The following is a 14,600-nucleotide window of genomic DNA, read 5'->3' as shown; positions in this document are numbered from 1 at the left end:
AAAAAATGTCAAACACAAAAAACGAATGCAATTTTTTAGTAAATGAATGAACAAACCAACTCCATATCTTTTTCGCCGCAACCAGACTTCCTACCATCCATCGCCTTCAAATTCCATGACCGCTGCTCGGCCATACAAACCATCCTGTCCTTCTGTACCATTCTATACTACGCATTACTATAATCTTACCCATAACGCGCCAAATTTTTCGCCGTCCAGCTAACAAATGTCACATAAAAACCAACTCTAATCCTGTATAAATGAAACAAGCGAAAACAGCACGCAACAGTGAAACCTTCAAAAGACGGCAAAGACAATATGCATAATTAGTGTATGATCTTATGCAAATCAAAAGCCCAATGTTAATAAAAACTCCGCTCTTTTGACAACAATATGCATTTCTCTATTTCCAATTCACACCGCAGTCGGCGTCGATGCAGCAGGTTCTGGCAAAGACTCTCGAGAAATAGCCATGACCGGTGGCTCGTATGATGACTCATTCTCCGGCGACGGCGAAGGCGAGGGCGACCCAGATTGCACAGCCCCGAGGTAGAATCGCGCGGAAGTCATTGGATGCACATTGCTTTGCGGTGCTGATTGGGCAAAAGAGCTGACAATAGTTGGATGGACTGGTGATAACGATGACGAAGAAGACGTTGCGGCGCGCTGTGGACCTTGGAACTGGACGGCATTAACCTTGCTTGACTAACCTAAGTTTGATCACAGACGCAACTTACAAAACAGTAGTTATCCAAAAACACCTGATACGACGTCGAATCTATAGCCGGCTTCTCTTGTACAATTCGACCCGGCGTGCTATCGCTTCCATCCAACCCCATTCCGGCAAGCTGGTCATTGACATGTCGCAAATCTTCAGATGACGGACCTGACCCGCGCCCGATTCCATTCTTCATAACAGCCGGCATGTCTGACATCGGCGAGCCCGTATCATGCGGGGACACATTCGGACTGTTCGAATTGGAGACGTTGTTAATAACATTATATCGCCCCGCGCCGAACGAGAAGCCTCGTTTACCGTTGGTGGTTCGATTGTGCGGTGTTGAGGCGACAATAGTGTCAAATGAAGAGGAGCTGGAAGTCGAGTTGGAACTGGGCGATGACGACGTAAACACCGCGTTCAACGATGCGCGAAAGTCATAACGAGATGTGAACGGACGACCAACAGGCGGAACTAGCTCGACAGGCGTTGGCGGCCGGGAAGTCTTGATTTTGGAGGAAAGCGACGGCTCAGAGAAGGTGGTCAATCCACGAGGATCAGGAGATGAGGATGTTGCCTTTTGGGATGTATAGTATGAATCGAAAGAGTAGTCTAGAGGGTCTGGTCTAGGAGGCTTGTTTTGAGAAGTAGACGTGAATACAGGTGCTGGTCGTGAAAATACACTCGATGACGAGGAGCCCGCGAATGGAGGAGGTGGTAAGCTGGTTGACGACAAAAAAGATGCAGGAATGGAGCCAATCGCGCTGTCGGTGGACGGATATCCAACAGAAGACGACCCTTCTATAGCAGAGTCCGATGATCGCCGCTCGTATCGATCGTACATTTGATATTCGCGCGTAGGTTGCTGGATGCTTCGTTTCAATTTTCGCTTGAATTCAACCTGGTAGTTGCGAGAGTTGTTGCTGTCCCAGTACTCTTGTCCGTTGACGTTGTACCGCACACAGAAGAACAATGTCTTGTGTTCGAGCTTTGAAAAGTCTTGCAACTGGATAGAGAAAGTGAAGCGATCATAGCCTTGCGGGGGTCGAGGCAAGCGACCGGGCAGGACGTCCGTGAAATCGGCTCCGACCTCGGATACGGTCTTCCAGTAATCCACTGTAAACTTTGCTGCAACCCACTTTGTGAACGCGAGATTCTTCACAGCCACATGGCCCAGTAGGGAACGCTGATCGGCTGATAAGAAAACTCGTTCGACGAAAACAACTGCATTTTCGTTTGGACGTTCCGGAAAATTAGGAAGCACAAGCTCCCAATCGTATAACGTAGACGGACTGGGGCTTCGTTCCGGCATCGAGTCGCTGTCATCATCTTCATCGCCGGCATTACGGCGATGCAGTGAGCGTGGCAGCCATGGGAAAAAATCGTCGTCTTTCGCATCCGCCGGCGAACTTTCGTTGGAGACAGCAGCCGGGCGCTCTGCTTGCAAGAAATGCCGTACATGCTCTAGGTGTGTATCAAAATGCACATTCTTCGGATATGTCGGCGTTGATGGAACTGACGACGGCCGCGGAGACTTGAGCGAAGGCTTAACCAGTTCACCAGATTTCTTTCTCACCATTCGCGGAGCTGGATGGCCGTCCAAGTCTGTGTCATCGACCGCGGACGAGTTGACTCGCAAGTCGAGCATGGACTTGGACGACATGATCACAGGCAGCGCTGAATCGGACTCCGTTGTTCTGCTAGGGGAAACCTGTCGTCGTTGAGGAGGCATGTGCATCATAGCCTCCTGTAAGGCGGCAAGGTTCTTGATTCGCCGTGATGGTCGGCCAGCGACGATGGTGGCCGCGTCCTCGTCATTATCTTCTATTTCATCGTCGTCGGTAGACGTCGGCGACGACGTAGTTGACGAACCGTTAGCAGACGAGTCTTCGTCCTCATCATCGGCATCGGAGGACTCGATATGCTTCGCCGACGGCTTAGATGATGGATTATTGGAGTGAGATAACCTTTGTTTATCCGGGGATCTTGATGGGGAGGCAGGTGGCTCGTTAAGAGCGGCGCTTGCATCTGCTACAGTGGAATCCGTGAACTTCCGGCTATTTTGCTGCGTGTAGTAATAGGGCTTCTGAGGCGACGATCGTGGCTGCTTGCGCAAGAAGGATGCTGAGCGTGGCACTGCGCCGGGCCCGTTGAGATAGAAAACTGTCGACGAGGAATTCTGCAAATGCAATGAAGGCGGTAGAAGGTCGGTATTGGGTGGTGGCTGATTTTGGGAGTGTTGGCCACCGTGGGTCTGAAGCGCACCAGGCGACACAGACACCACGGGCGAAGTTGCCGGTGGCGTGTAAGGCATCAGAATATTTGGAGTGCGGGTTAGCACACGACCTCGGCGAGACGGATCGGGTCTTTGGCACACAAGGAGACAGAGGTAAGAAGGGAGAGAGCAGGGAGGAGGAAAACGGCGATGGCGGTGAGTGCTAAGAATGGTGGTTAGGGTATGCGCCGCACGAGACCGACTGGGGAGGTTTTTCGGGCTTGATAGGTACCTCTGCGAGCCACAGTGGCGGTGTTCCGCTTGTTTAAGGCGCCACTCACCGATTGTCGCGCGACACGCGACTTCGACACATCTTTTTTGCCGCTTATCGCCATACGCGATCATCATCTGTCACGAACCCGACAAGCCAGAGACTCAGATCCGACGCTGTTCAAAGCCAAGGTCATGCCAGCCTTCTATCGCCAAGGCACTAAAACCCCAAAGTTCTACAATGTGAGGACGATAACAGCATACTGCCCAACAGACCAAAAAATGCAACAGACTCATCGAAAAAAAATGGCGCAAACAAACCCTACGTCGAGGCGGTGCACTCGAAGGTTCGCGCTCCGGCCAGAACCTTCACGCAGGAGGCAAATCCCGGGAGTGCGGGTAAGTTTTGATTGAACTCACTATCGGACCATACGCTGATCATCGTCGTTGGTCGCTTGGACGCAGAGATGAACGACGGTAGGGATGACCAGTGAACTGTTCTGTTCTGTTTCGATAGGCCAATACGGCTCAACGAGGACCGACAAAACCTTTTCGACTCTACGCCTGATGGCCAGGATGGGAAGTTAGCACGCGACGCGGAAAAAAAGCACCAAACGTTAGCAATCGCATGGTCCTTCCCGAGTCACGCAGGGCGACTCACTTCCAAATATTCGAACTCTGGCCAGTCTCAACAGAACAACGGCTTACAAGTTCACTTCATAGCCAGAGCTCTTCCCCTTACCCAGGTTTCCTCCTCGTCATTCTTAGCACCAGTGACCAAAAAGTTAATGACTTTTCTGCCCCATTCATATCTACTGAGTTTTGTAGACAACTTTCTTGGATGCCCCCGCCAAATTATTGTTCTCCAGGTTTATAATAATGTAGGGTTGTGTTTTGGATGTCACTTGAAAATTTTTCGCCCCGCAGTCACAGTGCTGGACCAAACGTGGACGATGTCGCCCCTGGGATCTGCAGACTTTCGACCAGGGTCTGTTGAGTTTCGTACTCATATTTCCTAAGGCGTTTCACATGGCCATTTCGTTACGAAAGATTAAGAACGAGTCCGTCGGTCTTATTGTAAGCGGTGCGTTTACTGCTACGTTAGTCGTTGTTAGAGTCTATGCTATCTTAATCTCATCGCTGACCCGACGATATACACGCCACCAACTAGCTATTCCAACCTACACTCGCAAAAGCAATCGCTGGTTAGCTTCTGTCAAGGTGATTCCGGACTGTCATCATCGTATGGCCAAGGACTTCTTGCACTCAACCCCACTTTCGTGGCGCTAATCATCTTACGTGAAGATTAATCTATTGCGTCGACGACGATCTTTTTGCAGATCATCGCTCCCCCACTTTTTCGAGTCCCGAGATTGAGTTGGATTTGGTGGTGCACACGCACTAACCACATCCGAATTTGGAATGCACGAGATGCATTTCGTCATTGATATTTGTGCTGTTATTCGCTTGATCGTTAAGCGGAGATCATCAGCATGTCCAGTTGGGGCGTTTCATATTGTCTGGTGTCGACGTCTCCCTCCCAAATACGTTGCTATTCTGCTAATTTGTAATCTGTTACCCCGCGACCGGATTCGACTTGCAGTTCCCCCGTCCAACAGCATCCTCCCTCACGTACGTAAGACAACATGCAAATTTTTATATTTGCTAAATCAATATTACTTCATTAAAAGCTTGCACAGCCCAACACTATTTAGGACCTAGCTCGCGCAAACGCTAAGCGAAACTTTATTGTATTTTGCCTTTGGGCACGTGATCGCCGTTTATCCTCGATTCGACTCAGATTTGTCGTGTGTACTTGCCGCAAACTGCCATTTATAGTCTATCGTCAAATTTTTTTTTTTTTTTTTCGCCGAGACAGGTCGTTCCCGTCCTGCCCAATAGCCACCAAAAGCATAATGGTGACGTTGCTAATGCGGCCGTTCAAAAATATAACATCAAATCGAACAAAAGTTTTGGATCTACTTTTTTGTACTCGATTATGGCAACAAGGAAGAGAATGTATTTCGTATTTATTCTCCGAGACTGCCGGTCAACATCTGTTGCGTCGCTATGATAATAATAATATATTGCATTGGCTCGAAGTGGAAAAAAAGCACTTGGTCAAGGTATCGCCGCCACGTGCGAACATGGACCCACATGGACGGTTTAGGGATGCTGATTTATGAAATTCGTTGCGTAGTGAATGCGATATATATATACTCACTGCATTATCTCTGCTGCCACGTTAACCATACATATAGATCCTAGATCTCTCTAGTACTGCTTATGATTATTTGGGTGGTTGCTGACTTTGACATTACGCCGTCATTTGATTGAAAGCGTTGCAGCTAACACAATATATCTGAGATCATATATATAATTGTTGACTTGCATATGGAGCTCTTGGACTCGCGTTTACTCCAGTTTGTAGAACACGAAATTAATGCCCCGTAGACAACCTTGGCACATTATATGCAAACCAAACATTCTGAACTCCATATGCCCCGGAAGTTCCATCAACTAATACGTCATATTAAGCCGTACTTTTACTAGTCTCATCAATTTTAAAGCGGACAAAGATCAGATGATAATCAACAGCCGACGCGGCAGGTTCTAGCGGAAGTTCTCCGGTGCTGACCTGAGTCGAACGAAAAGGAATCAAACAGGACTCGTTTCTGTTAGTCACAACTCACAAGTAAAAAAGAGAACTTCATTGAAAGACATAAGTCGTCAACAAATTTTGATTAACATTACAGATTCGTATCTACTGGAGGCAAATCTCCTTAATATTAGGGCTGACAGCTTGATATTAAACCTTATTGGTAGCTCAGTATACGATAGTTTCGGCTGCCAACTCTGATTCTTATCCGACAAAATGTATGGAGAAAGTTTGACCATGTTGTAAGTTTGTGGGTATCGAACGAACCGATTGTGCGAGAACGAGACACGCGATTCATGAACGCACCAGTCGAAATCGAGAACTGCGGTTCACACACATCGTCCTTGAATCAGCTCCCACTCTAAAACTCTCGTCGCAGCGATGTGACTTCGAAACGACGTGACAGTACGTGAATGATTAATAGGTAGCCAGCTGTGGTAATCGGCAAATTAACAATTTGCTCATCCGGAAAAATATTATTACTACCGTCTCATTTCTGGAAAGTACTAGCTTACATGGCTAGCAGTTTGCACTTATTCTTTGAGTCGACTTTCTGCCAACGTCCGTCGACTATTATTCTCAGGCATATTCCTGAATAACGGCTGATCATACAAGGAAACCTTATTATATAAGTTTCTCCTGGTCGATATGGACCGAGGTTGCCGTTCCACTAATAACCCTTTCTTTGGTGAATGGCTATGACTTTCCCATTGGTTTATTTCACATCCGCATTTTGCCGAATCCTCATGTTGTGGCGTTAAAGACTGCATTCGTGGCGCATAAATCGTCCTTCGCTTGCTATTATTTTATGACGTATTGGCGACTAACTTGGCTTTCAGATGTGTCGACCGTAATTCCCCGATCATGTTAAAAACCGGAAACTATAACATCTGATTTAGCTGCTCTCCGCGGCTCGAAGGGGACTGGGCTGACATGAGCTGTCCGGCCTTCTTAGAAAACTTGCAACGAGTGACATCTCATTTTATAAGTCTTATACAGTAGAATGTCAAGTGATTTCGATTTTGTAATTCAATTTAAGCCAAATGCTATCTCATAGGTCAAAATTCGCCAGCGATAGGAATATGAAGGCAAGGACCTAATTTATTGCCCCGCTGGCATGACGACGGCTTCAGCTAAAACACAAACTCGAGCCATTTTAAAAGTTGCGTGAAATGTACTGATTCAAACTAGTAAATAAACCAGTCCGTTTGTCGCTAATGAGTAAAATTATCGTCATTATTATTGCTATTTGGGACGGTTAAGCCACGCTTTTTTCCGGTGGAATTATGAGTACGAGTGGCTGAAACATGGCGGAAAAGGGCGGCCCAGGCGGCTCAGGTTAAATTGGTAAGTTTGATTTACTGCAGCATATCTCAACTGAATACCCGGTCCAGCGAAGTAGAGTCCTCTATAGAAACCTGTGTTGATGGGCCGCATAGTTCGACTGTCGAATCTTGATCAAGTCATTTATTTGATCAAGTCATTTATTGCACACATCCGGCCATTCTTCGACAAGAAGTTCGACCAAGCAACACAGTCAGGTTTTGAAGTCTATCAATCAACTGGCAGAACGTTTCCTAAGCATCATTCGTCGTAAAATTACCAGCTGTATCGACTCGTCTTGATAATTAAAATATCTGTCATCCATCATCAAATGACCGTCTGTCACATGTTCGTCCACAGTATGCGTACCAAAATATATTACATATAGATCCAAACATATTTTACACTCAAAAAATGCAACACAAACCTTTTATAATCCGACTCTAGATTGTAGTTAAAATACGCTTTTTCAAGCTCCTTTCTTCTTCTTTCTTGTGCTCTTCGTCGTCTAAGAATTCCTTTGTATGCCCTTCATGATACGCCCGTCTGATATATTTTAGTCCCGCAATATTATATCCCAACTCATCCTTCTGTCGTTGAATAGCACCTCGAAGATGCTCGCGCACGCTACTTAGCATTGGACGCATGATCTCGTTCGTAATGATCTGTCGATGATATAGTCGAATAAGAAAAAATAGGATTCGCGAAGCAAGCGTAATGTTCCAGCCTTTCTCGGCCCACATGTTAATGAATCTAAGAAGGGACAGGACTTTCTCAAATGGGAGAAGCAGTAGCGCATCTTGCAATTGTGATGCCTTAATCTTCTCCAGCACGTCAAGCACATACCGTTCCGCGGCAATATTATCCAGCGCCACAAACACCGCATTCCGTGACGGAGGTGCAGCATTCGGATTTTTCTTCTTCATCTATCTATTGTGTTAGTATACCATCCTCCAAACAAAGCATCGAAGGACAAACATACAAGGTCGTGTTCCTCGAGTAACTCAATATCAGCGACGCCCAGATCTAACGCCTCCACGATCCGTTCGCCTGCAACCAGAGTCTCAACCGTCTGCTTTCCGGCGGCGGCTGTGGTAATCTCGTCACTCTCTTTCTCACCGCTCCCTTCCAGTCCATCGAGAGATTTTATCAACGTAGACTCATACAATTCTTCTAATTCCTTCTCTCTTTCTTCCTCCAAAAAGATTGGGTCGTCTGTCTGTTGCCAGATTCGGATACTACGGTCGTGAGATGCCGAAACAACGAACTCTCCTGAATTCGCAACAGCAATTGCCCAAATTTCGGAATGATGACCCTCGAGCTTTTGGATATTTTCAAATTTATCACCATCCCAGTACTTAATTAATCGATCCTTTGACGCTGAGAAGAAGTAGTGGGAGTTCGGTTCGAATCGAATAGCCATTATACTTTCTTGGTGTGCAAATATCGAGCGGTGACAATCGCCGAAATCTAAACCCCAGATCTTAATATTCTTGTCTGCAGAACAAGATACGAGAAGCTTTGAATCGTGCGATATGTCCATGGACAGCACTGGGAGTTTATGGCCGTACAGATTGAGGAAGAATTTTAGAGTGTCAACGAAAAACACCTTGATCGTATTGTCGAGTAGCGACACCGCAATGTATTTACCATCCGGAGATTGTCTGAGCGAGAGCACATCATCAGTGAGTTCAAGCGTCCGAGTGTGCTGGAGCTTCATGCGAGGAGTGGTTCGCTAGTTTAAGTTAGTCCAAAGTCCTACGAGAAAATTTGTTTCCAGACTTACTCTAGTGCCAGGAATTTCTTCTTGAACGATACGGAAATTCCAGAACTTGACACTCTTGTCGGCACTGCCAGTAACAAGACTCTTGCCATCGGGACTAACTTGCAGAGACCACAGTGCACCATCGTGCGCGTCTATGGTATCGAGAAGCGCTGAACTGGCGACATCAAACATTTCAATCTGACCGGATTTGGTACCAACGACGAGCTAAATGATTAACATGACACTCAAGTATGCCAATAGCAGCAGATACTCACAATACTATCACCAGGCAAGAAGGTAGAGCAAAGCGCATATCCGCAATCGAATGTTCGAATACAATTAGTAGTCTTTACGTTCCACACTTTCAAACTGCCATTGGAAGCAGTAGCGAGCATTTTATCATCAGAACTAAGCGCCAGAGACCTCACGTCTGTGCGATGACCTGGAATGTCAAGGGCGTAGAGCCGATTATACTCTGGAGGTGGTGAGATCTTCTTATGCTGCTGTGGAACCGTGATAGAGTAAAGTTCGACGCAGTTTGAGGAAAGTGAGACCACAATCTGAAGCGTGTCCTTTTTCTGAAAGTCAAGTGTCGTGAATGCCCAATCCATACTTCGCACTCGCGCAGGCGTACGGACGATAACAAATGGCACGTAAATCTCAGTCACATCATCCTCCGTGATATCTTCCAAAATATCTTTTTCGTTCGCCTCCTCGCCCTTAGCAGCAAGTTTTTCTTTCCGCCTCCGCAGTTTTCTGCTCACAGACTTCTTAACTTCCTCCGCGGATCGGATTCTCCAAACTTCAACAGCTCGGTCAGATCCATAGCACGCCACGAATGGCGCCGACGGATGGAATGCAATACCTGCTGCTCGCTCCTTACTCTGTCGCAGTAAAACACCCTGTACCGAGAATCTGTTTCCATCGCCGCCATTCTTGACGTTCAACTGCCATACCTTTATCTCAGATTCACCACCCGCAGTCATACACACACCGTTATTGAAGGTAAGAGCCCAACACTCGCCGCGATGCGCAACATGGGTCTCGATGCAATGCTGTGAGGCCAGGTCCCATAATTTGATGAAACCATCTTTTGAGGTGCTAATGAGCCAATTACTAGTTATCATATCTTCATCGACGGCCGTCTCAACATCATCGCCCATCGAAGCTATGAACTCAAGGCCGGTGATTTGATCTTTGTGGCTGCGAAGACGGTATAGACCAACTTCAGAGATAAGATCCCAAACAATAATATTTGAGTCGCGAGAGCCACTGGCAAGTCGTGTACCTGAAGGATCAAACTTCAAGGCTGAAATGGCTGTTTTGTGTCCGTTAAAGCTGACGATGATAGAGCCGGTCTTTGCATCCCAAACTCGAATAGACCCGTCTGAATATCTGCATTCATTTTAGATATTAGTCTACTTCAAGAAAAGTGAAATATTGCGCAACTCACCCTACAGCAAAGATATCATCGTCATGCTTCGCAATGCAACTCACTTCTACTTTGATGTCGATCTCGTTCCACTTATGAACTTTTTCGCCCTTTTTTATGTCCCACACCATCACGCTCTCCAATGCGCCCACTACTACTTGCCCGGCGGACGCCGACGATGAAGACTGTGGAAGCCATAGTATGTTACTGTTCGATGATATGACGCCGAACGAGGCATCCGGTTCGTACCGAAGGTAGGATGTAACCATACTGAATTATTCTAGAAGGTCCCCAAGGTAGAAATTTACCTAGTGAGATAATCCTGTACAGTTCTGCTATATATTAAAGAAAGAAACACAGTATCAGGTAAGATGCTTGGTAACTGCGGAATCTGAATTTGCTGCTGGACATTACCATCCCTAAATTTTTTCTAGTAGGAGCCTCGACTCAGATGTGGTTACGCTGTATTCGCATCGGTATATAACGTATATGTGCACTTTTCACAAGCATGTTTGGGTTGTAAAAATTCAGGGGGTCGGCGCTCTACGACATGCCACGATTGAACTCCCAAATTTTGAAATGATTATTGAAACTTTGGTCAGCAAGGTCGATACGATGTCGGCGACTTTGACGTACCAATTTTCTTGCCAATAATGTGAAAAATCTGCTCCGCAATCAAAAATCTCTAATCTACACTATTTCGTGTCTACAAAGCCTCGTCCCCTCCTTCTCTTAATGACATGCTCTCTTTCTGACGGACATTTACTGACGATAATATCTATGAAATGGTTCCATGCCCGGAGAGCGTCAGAAAGTTATTCCTCTTGAACCTCTGGATAGTTTCCAGTCTGTTGTCTATATAAGAACTACTTATAATCTATATTCCGTTCATCATTCATTCCCTTCTTCGCTCGTTTACCCTACGCCTGCCTAGCACCTAAGAGGCATAATCGCCATGGAGAAGTCGCGCCATTGATCGCCCTGATGCGAAGACACCACTCAGATTGCCTGCACGTTTGTTCGTGGCCTGCCCGACTCAGCCTCGCTCAAAAATACTGTCACCGCCGCCCACACTTCGTGACAGAGCGCATCCACGCCGAGTGAATCTTGTGCGGGCACGCTCTGCTAGTGATGTGGGATCAGATCGCCTGCACCTTTTAGTGGCGAAGATAGCTGGATTCCCATGTAAATTGTGTGATTGGTGTCTATATGCGGCCTTGCATTCTCCCAAACGTCGGCAATCCGATTGGCATCTTATTTAGAATCTTGAAAGGGAAACTTTGAGCTCCGCGTATGATATGAATAGCACGTCGCAAGTCACATTCTCAGACCGCTGCTGATCCACTCAATTACTCTGAATCCTTTTTGTGGCATTACATTGATTTGTTCCCCATAATGGACGTGCCATACTATGAACATCGATATTCACTTAATACCAGCAAATGTGAGTTTAAATGTCGGTCGCGACACGTCCCCAGTGCAACAGACCAAGCCGAAGCAACGTTCATAATTTTTCAACGAACGTAATTTCCCACTATGGTGTAGTTACGTTATGGTGCTTAAATTTGCTAAGGACTACCTGGCGGCCATAAGTTGTCGGTGAGCCCAGGAGCGCGCCGTGCAATTTTTGATTTACAACAATACCACAACGACAAAACGACCATGGAAAGCATACACACTAACAGCTTAATACGTATTTATAGCCATACGAATTCAATGTGGTGGCTGGGATCGTGATTATGGTACTTAACTGCCGCAACACAGTTGTTGCATGTTTTTGCCGAATGCAGCGTTCAGAAGTATGATACCTTTCCAAACTCTGTTTAACCTCTACGTAGAAACTGGTTCACGTCACGGGAGGCGATGCCGCAGATTGCCATGCAGCAAGGTGTCGAATCCGAAATCAATCTTCAACCAAACAACCATTCGCCTGCCAATTGATCATAGGGCCATTGACCCTCACGACTGAGCGGAGCAATTATTAAAAATGGTATAACTTATATACTAAAATGATTAATTTCTGCGATATTGCGTTGCCTGTGTAACAAGGGAGCGGCAGCTAACGACTTTTATTAGGCTGAGGAGAACGCGTTCCGCTTCTCGCTATCGTCTCATCCAGTTGCCCTTGGGTTCTTTTTAGGATTTAGACTAGGTATAGATTGACTTGTCCTTAGCTATGTTGTTGTAACTGGCGTAAATTACTAACGACATTGTAGCGGCGTTGTTAACGTACATTTTTGGCCTCATTTTCACAAACAACTTGTAAGGGATCTTCAAGTTTTTTGTCCTGAGATATTGCTAATTTGATTGTAGTGTCCTCATTTTTATTATTGTCATTTTGCTATTGGCTGCGGATTTCTGGAATACCAAGAATGTTACCGGCCGTTTATTAGTTGGGCTTCGGTATGCCTGTCGTCCCCTTATTTTCAATCTGACACTAAGCCGTTTAATAGGTGGTGGAACGAGTCATCGTCAAATGGTGACAGTATCTGGGTTTTTGAGAGCGCGGATGTACGTGATGGTTTCGAGACATATTAAACAGGAGTTTGTCTAATGCTTTATGATTAGCCCCAGCGCCTGATCAATGGAACGGACTCTCGATTTTTCTGGACAGTTCTGTACAGTACACCAGTCGTCTGGGGCCTTCTTGCCTTTCTAGCTATTCTCAAATTTGAGCTTATTTGGGTATGTTGCTACTAAGAATATATGATAATCTCCAATGCTGATTGCATGATCTTCTTCGATTTAGCTCTCTCTCGTCAGTATGTAACCAGTCTACTACAGGATCCGACGTCACTATTTGTATGATTTTGATAAATACTGACGCTTTTAGTTATCGCTGTTATATTGTCGTCCACGAATGCCATGGCTTTTACTAGGTGCGATAGATTCGGCAAGGCTAGCGGTATTGCGAACAGCATGTTTGCGCGGTCATCAAGAGGATTGGTGCAGCGTGTCGCTGGAGGATTGATTTCCAGAGTTTATGGAGGTTAGACAGCGGTACGAGTCATGACCGATCATGGTTGTGTCGAATATGGTACTTACGACCGGTCTCAGTTATACACATAAATATCGAACAAACAGGAACTAGCCGGGTATATGACGTCGGGCATTGTTATATGTGTTAAGAGGACTATATATCTGAGGCGGCTTACTTTATAGTTTGTATTAATATCAATTTCGACCAAATTATTAGCAGTCATGAGTACCAGTACGCAGTAATTAGATGCGCATTAGAATCCCAGTCTTAAAAGCTTTAGCAACTTTTTTCTCAAGCGCTTCCGCCTCAGCTCCATCTGCACATTTTTGCTCATTTTCAGTAAGTACTCATCCCACTCTTGTCTAACCAGTTCAGCGTCGAGGCCTGGTATCATTTTCGCTATAGTGTATTCGTCCAAGCTATCAACCCTATACAACTGGTATTCTCGAATGCATCTCTCCTGGTCAATCTTCTTTGACTGAACTTTCAATTGCTGTACAAACTCGTCTGCCTTTTTCTCAGCACGCCTTGTGACAGATTCGACACTCTCGAGGGAATCCCAGTGTATTATCTTTACCAGTTGTGAAGCGATCTGCCGTTTTTGACGGGAATAGATCTCTTTATCCTCCATTTCCAAACAATACGAACAAATTCCAAACGGCGAGTGCTGATTTCGGTAAAGAAACTGCCAGCTACCTTCATCATCTGGATCAATCAAACCTTTATCGGACAAGAACTGATGTATATCGATCTGGGGCTCAACAAACCGTACATGAATCGACCCTCTATTGATATATGCCGAGTAGTTCGTTAAGTCAACTCTCTTACTTGAACCTTCACCCACAGCGTCATCCACGTTGTCAAGGTCAAGAGAAGATATTCGAGCGGTTCCATCGGCAATGCATTCTGTAGAAGTTGCCTCACCATGCTCGGAAGTCACAGTTTGCTTCGGGTTCGGCATATCTTCGGCGCAATATCGGTCATTGTACTCGCAGTTATCTGACACTCGGAAGCGAGAGATTTCACCTATCGACGAATACCGCATAAATGAATACATTTAGGTTAGATTGAAGCTGATGTTCCGGGGATTGAATTGGGAATAGTGTACCGGGACAGCGTAGCTAGAATTGGAAAGCGGACTGGCGGTAGTGTCTGCAAGTTGATATTTGGGAACTTGCTGCAACATCAACTATGTGTGTGTCCGCAGATAAAACATTAAGAAGTCTATATCTGTTGTC

At 45.9% G+C, this 14,600-nt stretch overlaps 4 protein-coding genes across 4 annotated transcripts; 1 reads left to right on the top strand and 3 right to left on the bottom strand.

The window, feature by feature from the left end:
* Positions 1-414: 414 nt before the first annotated feature.
* On the bottom strand, positions 415-3,032 carry V1513DRAFT_458226 (putative phosphatase regulatory subunit-domain-containing protein; the record flags this gene model as incomplete). Its single annotated transcript, XM_066899679.1, has 2 exons — positions 415-681; positions 738-3,032. 2 exons carry the CDS (start codon positions 3,030-3,032, stop codon positions 415-417), a joined length of 2,562 nt encoding a protein of 853 aa, XP_066753813.1.
* Positions 3,033-7,301: 4,269 nt separating this feature from the next.
* Positions 7,302-10,957, bottom strand: V1513DRAFT_443530 (quinon protein alcohol dehydrogenase-like superfamily). Its single transcript, XM_066897828.1, has 5 exons — positions 10,404-10,957; positions 9,226-10,345; positions 8,972-9,175; positions 8,168-8,920; positions 7,302-8,111 (listed from the first exon to the last, which is right to left on the bottom strand). The coding sequence occupies exons 1-5, from the start codon at positions 10,649-10,651 to the stop codon at positions 7,629-7,631; spliced, it is 2,808 nt and encodes a 935-aa protein (XP_066753812.1). The 5' UTR covers positions 10,652-10,957; the 3' UTR covers positions 7,302-7,628.
* Positions 10,958-12,369: 1,412 nt separating this feature from the next.
* Positions 12,370-13,376, top strand: V1513DRAFT_424887 (uncharacterized protein; the record flags this gene model as incomplete). The annotated part of the gene is made up of 8 exons (XM_066896098.1): positions 12,370-12,372; positions 12,459-12,534; positions 12,599-12,644; positions 12,696-12,785; positions 12,836-12,893; positions 12,951-13,067; positions 13,132-13,144; positions 13,216-13,376. The coding sequence occupies 8 exons, from the start codon at positions 12,370-12,372 to the stop codon at positions 13,374-13,376; spliced, it is 564 nt and encodes a 187-aa protein (XP_066753811.1).
* Positions 13,377-13,615: 239 nt separating this feature from the next.
* V1513DRAFT_458223 (uncharacterized protein) lies at positions 13,616-14,419 on the bottom strand (the record flags this gene model as incomplete). The annotated part of the gene is made up of 1 exon (XM_066899678.1): positions 13,616-14,419. The coding sequence occupies one exon, from the start codon at positions 14,417-14,419 to the stop codon at positions 13,616-13,618; it is 804 nt and encodes a 267-aa protein (XP_066753810.1).
* Positions 14,420-14,600: the final 181 nt, after the last annotated feature.

The sequence above is a fragment of the Lipomyces chichibuensis genome, assembly GCF_038497645.1.
Source record: "Lipomyces chichibuensis strain CBS 12929 unplaced genomic scaffold V1513scaffold_13, whole genome shotgun sequence".
NCBI classification, from domain to species: Eukaryota; Fungi; Ascomycota; class Lipomycetes; order Lipomycetales; family Lipomycetaceae; genus Lipomyces; species Lipomyces chichibuensis.
Note: the sequence above shows the minus strand (reverse complement) of the source record. Positions and strands in the feature narration are given on the sequence as shown.